The sequence below is a fragment of the Neomonachus schauinslandi genome, chromosome 3, assembly GCF_002201575.2.
Source record: "Neomonachus schauinslandi chromosome 3, ASM220157v2, whole genome shotgun sequence".
In the NCBI taxonomy this organism is placed as follows: Eukaryota; Metazoa; Chordata; class Mammalia; order Carnivora; family Phocidae; genus Neomonachus; species Neomonachus schauinslandi.
In genome coordinates this window covers 29765101-29771059 of record NC_058405.1, presented here as the reverse complement: position 1 = coordinate 29771059, position 5959 = coordinate 29765101, and the positions used below count along the sequence as shown (strand labels likewise).

The 5959-nt window shown below is 42.6% G+C and overlaps 1 protein-coding gene across 1 annotated transcript in view; it reads left to right on the top strand.

Moving 5' to 3' along the window:
* The first annotated feature begins 5762 nt into the window (after positions 1-5762).
* SLAIN1 (SLAIN motif family member 1) overlaps positions 5763-5959 on the top strand; it is a 56431-nt gene continuing 56234 nt past the window's right edge. The window contains exon 1 of the mRNA XM_044913465.1: positions 5763-5956. Within this exon, the coding sequence (XP_044769400.1) occupies positions 5763-5956 (194 nt within the window). The remainder of the gene's footprint in view (positions 5957-5959) is intronic.

Genomic DNA, 5959 nt, shown 5'->3' with positions numbered 1-5959 from the left:
TCCGTGAAGCATGTAGGATGAGATTTTATAGTTGAAACACAGATCACCCTTTTCTGGTATAATTATTATTCTTTTCTGAAAATTAATTGTGCACAGACCATGATTAGACACTCGCTGATTATTTATTTTGAATGAACTTGCAGCAACTTTTTTGAGACTGGCTTCTGACCTCTCAAATGTGATGATCTGCCCAAGAGAATGCTGCACTATTTTCTGTATGCTGCCTTCTTCCACCATTTACTTAGATTTGGATAGTCATGTCCTTGAAGCTGTGCTAGTCCCTTGAAGGAGGCCTAAAAAATCCACTATCATAGGAGGGCTTGTTGCCCTGCCATGTCACACAAACTTTTAAATAATTTCTGACTTTGGTTCCTAACACTCCAGAGTGACTGCAATTTTTTTGCAAGGGCGTTTTTGCAAACGCTCTGGAAATTATCGAAGAAAAATGACTCTTTTGAATTAAAGAAAGAAAAAACTCTCTACCATATTGACTCTTTTGATGACAGAAACATTTGAGGAAAACAGGAGAATAGATTGTTCCACATCGAAATACTTGCAGAAGCTCTAGGGTAGATCCCAGCGCGATGGTAGCATACGTCCCGATTTTTGCCCGCGAGACTGAAGCCTATGAGATTCATTTTTCTCTTGTAAAGTTAACACATTTTGAAAAAAAAATTAAAGATGCTTTTCAGTCTGATGTTATCCTTCAAGGTTTAAGTTATCTTACACACTAATTTTCAAGAAGAGCAAAACTTCTGGTGGGTAAAAAAAGTCTCAAATTTTGAAAAAAGTTTCTGAACTTTTTTTTGTTTTCCTTTTTGAACTTTAAAATCATGATGGGATCTGCTCCGATGGAACATAGGCTGTGACATTGTTTCTTTTGAGTATTCTTAACAGTGATATTGACATATGAAGAAGCTAAAAGGCTAGAAACAGCAAGAAGCAGCGGGGACAATGAATGCTGTTTTGTCATCTGTGCAGAAATAAGCATTGAATGAATAGCCATTGTACTGTTGGAAATGTTGTACCAGCCCTGGCAACTTTGTTGATCTTGGAAACCTACTGTTTTCTAATCTGTGCTGGGTGACAGAACTCAGAAATTGAGTTCCAGTAATATTTGCTTATTAATGAATCAGACTCCGTTCAAGACATTCCTTGCTATTGATTTTTGCATTAGTCAATAGTTTTTATTGATAAGCCACTGAGACCAGAGCAGGGAATTCTGGTCGGTGCTGCCTAAGACTGAAAGAGAAATACTACATTTTACAAGCCTGGACTCTGCAGCCAGACTGCCTGGTTCTGCTGCTTACTGGCTGGGTAAGAGTGTTGGACCTTGCTGGGCCTCAGTTTCCTCATTTATAAAACAGGAATCATAACAGAAACTACGTCAAAGGGCTGTTCGGTGATTAAATGAGTCAATGCCAGGAAAGGGTTTAGAAGAGCTACTGGCAGTTAGTAAGCACCAATTGCTACTATTAAGGTAAATTGTAAAAAGTTTCATTTTAATGGGAGTGGTAGTTATGTGAGCTATTTACAAAAACAAAACAAAGTGACCACAAAGGAAACAATATTGACCAGAAATTAGAGATGGGCTCTGAACCCTAGTTCTACTATGGCTTTGAAACATGCTATATATCCTGTGTGATAAATGAAGGTCACAGTAGTTGCCCCAATGCCCCGCAGCTTGATAAAGAGAACAAAATGAAATAATGTTCACTTTCCACATAACGTCTTCCTAAATTTTTTAGCCAAAATTAATTGCCCCTTCTTGGGCACTCCCTATCCTGTTGACTTGTATTTTTGTCATGACCCTTAACACACTAAGTCTTGTACTATAGTTAATTATTGATGTGCTTCTTTCTCCAACCAGATAAGGGTCTTGGTGGTGGAGACACTGTCTTACTCACATCTAAAAATCATCTAGCATTGTGACTTGAACATAATAGACATGTAGTAAGTGTTTATTAAAGAGGGCTCTGACAAATATAGCTTGACATATAAACAGAATTATTATCATTATTACTATTGTAACTACTACTATATGTAACTTTACAGGGTATAATTACATGGGTTATTGGCCTGAATTCGAGTGGTAGAATTGGGTGGGGTTTGAATGGAGCAACCCACACAGGGATTATTTATATGAATTGTGGCTTCGTGTATTTTTGTTTTCTCTCTGCATTATCCCCGTACATTAAAATGCACACATTAGATGCAGCAAGTATGTTTCTAGCTTTTAATTGGGCCAGATGTGAAATAATCAATTATTACGGGGTTGCAAAAAGCCTTCTAATCCTTCCATGTTGTTACCACATGATAAATGAGGCTTATGGAAATAACTACTTAGGTTTTTGTCTAGATTCCAGCTAAAACTTGGGGATTTATTTATTTATTCATTTATTCTTAAAAAAAATTTCAATGTGTCTTTGCTACATGCTAGACAGTGTGCGAGGTGCTGCATCAGAGCAGTGGGGACCCACAGTATTCAAGTCTATTCTGTATGGACAAACAGGAATCTTCATTAAGAGGCAAACAAAATCAAACACTGTACTCTGAAACGACTTGAAAACACAGTTGGGGATCTTTGATCTTAGTTGAACACATTAGATGATTTCCTCTTCTTCCTGTAATTGGATCTACCAACATGATAAATGTAGAGCTCATATTAGGGTATGTCCATTGCACTGATGGAAAATCTACATTTAAAATGTATGGGGCTTACTCTTAGATGACTTTTACCCTGAGACAAGGGTATAAGGAGAAGAGTGGTTGGGCCACTAGAAACTGTGCTGAGAACCGTCATCGTTTTCATGCCTGAATTTGGGTGAGTTGCCTAACCTTGTTAGGTCATCTATAAGACTAGGATAATAACAAGCTGTTCCTAGATTTCCTCAGAGAATTAGGTTTACATACTTAAGAAGAAACTGCTGCCTTTTCAATTCTGTGGCGAGGTCGTCAATTTGATGTCCATAGACACTATTAGAGGTATATGTGGACATACAGATCAAATTATTTTCTCTCTTAAAGTTCACTAGAGTGACCTAGTAACCATAGTTCTGAAGTGCAAGGAATGCAAAGCAATGGAGAAATATGCATTTATTCATCTGGTTTGAATGTGTGATGTATGGATGTTTTTCATCACTTTATGCTATTTTAAATGCATTGTTAAAGCAAAGTTCTTAATGAGACATGTGCTTTCATATTTCATAAACCTCTGAAATCATATTTCATTTAAAATAAAAATAATTTAAAATGGAGTAACTATGCATGCAATTTCTTTCAAAGCACAAAGCTTTGCAAATTTGCATCAAAATAAAAAATCAAGACTGCTTAATTAAAACCTTGACACCATCAACCTCTTTAATTACGTGTTAAAGAGACAGGCATCCTGGGGATACCAAGTTAAAATCTGTGTACATTCTGATCATCTCTGGTGTGTGTACATGAGTAGTTCACAGAAGGGGAGAAAAAAGAGGTGCTTTAATAGAAAGGAAAAGAAATTATTTAAAATTTCTCTGGACATGAGTCATTTCATACTTTTTAAAACAGTTATGAAGAGGGCAAATTTGTCTTTTCAGAAGAAGAATGAAGAATAGAAATTTAGGGCAGAATGTGTCATCTCTATTCTATGTCTAAATTTCAATGAATGCTTTTTAAACACTAAATTTTTTATTTAATAATTGTGACTTAGAAGACACAGTTCTAAGACTTAACTACTGGTTGCTCTGATGTATTCTATGGACCGTATTGAGTAAATGGGGGAGGAGCGAGCTGTTTATTTCACTGCTTCTCTAGAGTATATAAATTTTGTAGTAAAATGACTGCTTTTCTTTACATCTGAATTCTTTCTGTCTTCACTATTATGTGTCTCTTCCCAATTTCTTTCGCTAATGGGGAAGCCAGCAGCTCTTTGTTCTCATTGTGTCTGTTGTCTCCCTTTCTTTGTGTTGCAGGGATCCTGCTACCCGCATCTGCCACTGAGCATGCGGAAAAATCCTCAATAGATTCTTTACTTAGGACTTTCAGGAGTATTATTCCACTTCTCCAGGTTTTAGTAGTCACCAGAATATCCTGAAGATAGACCGAAACTTGGAAAGGTGATACAGGTGGTTAAGTGGTGGTCTAGCAAGGGGGAACTCCAGATAGGAAGGGTCGGGGTAATGGTCACACATGGTTCTCTAATTTATGGAAGCTCTCACCATGCAAGTTAAATGCACATCACCCAACCTACAGGCAGAAACACAGATATTGATTGATAACTGAGAAGACACAAGTGTTTCAGAGCAGGAGGGCACAGAGCTATATCTAAAACCAATGATCCAATGTGCTAGCAGTTCCAGAGGGCTGTGGAACATTGTCACAAGGATGGGTATGTAAAGTCCCTGAGGAGGAACTCTCACCAGATAGTCTTATCATCTGAGGATGAGAACCGGTTGTGTGGACTTTTCTCATAATAGAATCTTAGACTTTTCTCTGACTGTGTTAAACACTTGCAATGCTAAGTTAATATTCATTGAATGAAACCGGATTCAATTCTTCTGCCTGAAAGCCTCCCCCACTCCCCCCAAGGCAGATTGGCCAATGGTTTCCAAAAGATTTAAGAAGACCAGGCTTGCGGGAGAGTTCAGGGACATTGGGATAGAGTTCTAAGGTTTTGTTTTTCTCTGGCCCCTTCCACCCCTTAAGTCTGACCTAATAGCTTGTAAATTATTAAAGAGATGGAACACTATACAATTTTACTCATGTTTCGCCTATAATGATTTTTGCTTGTTTTGTTCACTGCTTGATGGCCAACTCTTAGAAACGTATCCAGAACAGTTAAGTGCTCAAAGATCTTTTGTCTGATAAATGTAATAATATGCATAGTATGGAAAATGCTCTCGCTTTATTATCACAAACATTGGTGGTAACAGAATAATTTGAATTCGACTATTTTAGAATAAACTAAACACTTGGCTCTTTGGTAGCTGGCCACTCTCAGGATTTCTTCTTTCTCCTCGGCCTCCTCTCTCCCACCATTTTGTTTCTGTATTACCAATTAGTGCATTAATAGTATTGTCTCAAAGTCTCTCTGTTCCACGTTTTCACTTTTCAGCCCTTAGGATAACGTCCCCTGGCCCTCTGGTTCTTTATAGGTTTCATTTGCCAGTGCTTAGTGGCTAAGGTCATTGAGCACAAGTGCTCTCGGACCGTAGCAAACCAGCGGGCGCCGGGTGCACTCCTCTAGGGCAGACACCTGCGGCGGCTTTTGGGGAACCCCGGCTCAGAGATCCGCGCAGTTGGCTCTTTCCGCAGCTGCGGAAGGGCCTGTGGCGGGAAAGCTCAGCCCAGGTCCAATCAGGCACCTAGGACTAGGTGGCGGGGGCGGGGGCGGGGGCGGGGGGCCCCCCCCCCCGCCCTCGCGAGCGCCTCTTTCCACCCCCGCAGGTCCTCCACCGGCCCCGCCCACCCGGCGTTCGCGCCCCGCCCCGCCCCGGGGCCGCGGCTAAAACCCGGAGCCGCCGCGGCGCCCAGGGGACTGGAGGGACGCTCTGAGCATGTGCAGAGCTGTTTGGCGGCGGCTGCCTCGGCCGGGGGCTGGGGCCCGGTGCTGATGCGAACAGCCGGCTCGGCCTCTGCCCCAGCGCGGTCGGCGCCCCGGGTCCGGGCGGCACGGAAGGAGCCGTAGCCTCCCCGCGGCCCGAGGAGCAGGCGCGGCGGCGCGCACCCTCTGCACCCCCCCTCCCCCGCTCCCGCCGGCCGCGGCGCCTTCGGGGCCCACGATGATGGCGGAGCAGGTGAAATGCGCCTCGGCAGGGGGCGGCTCCGGAGCGGGCTCCGGGCCGGTGGTGAACGCGGAGCTGGAGGTGAAGAAGCTGCAGGAGCTAGTGCGCAAGCTGGAGAAGCAGAACGAGCAGCTGCGGAGCCGGGCGGCTAGCGCGGCCGCCGCCCCGCACCTGCTGCTGCTGCCGCCGCCGCC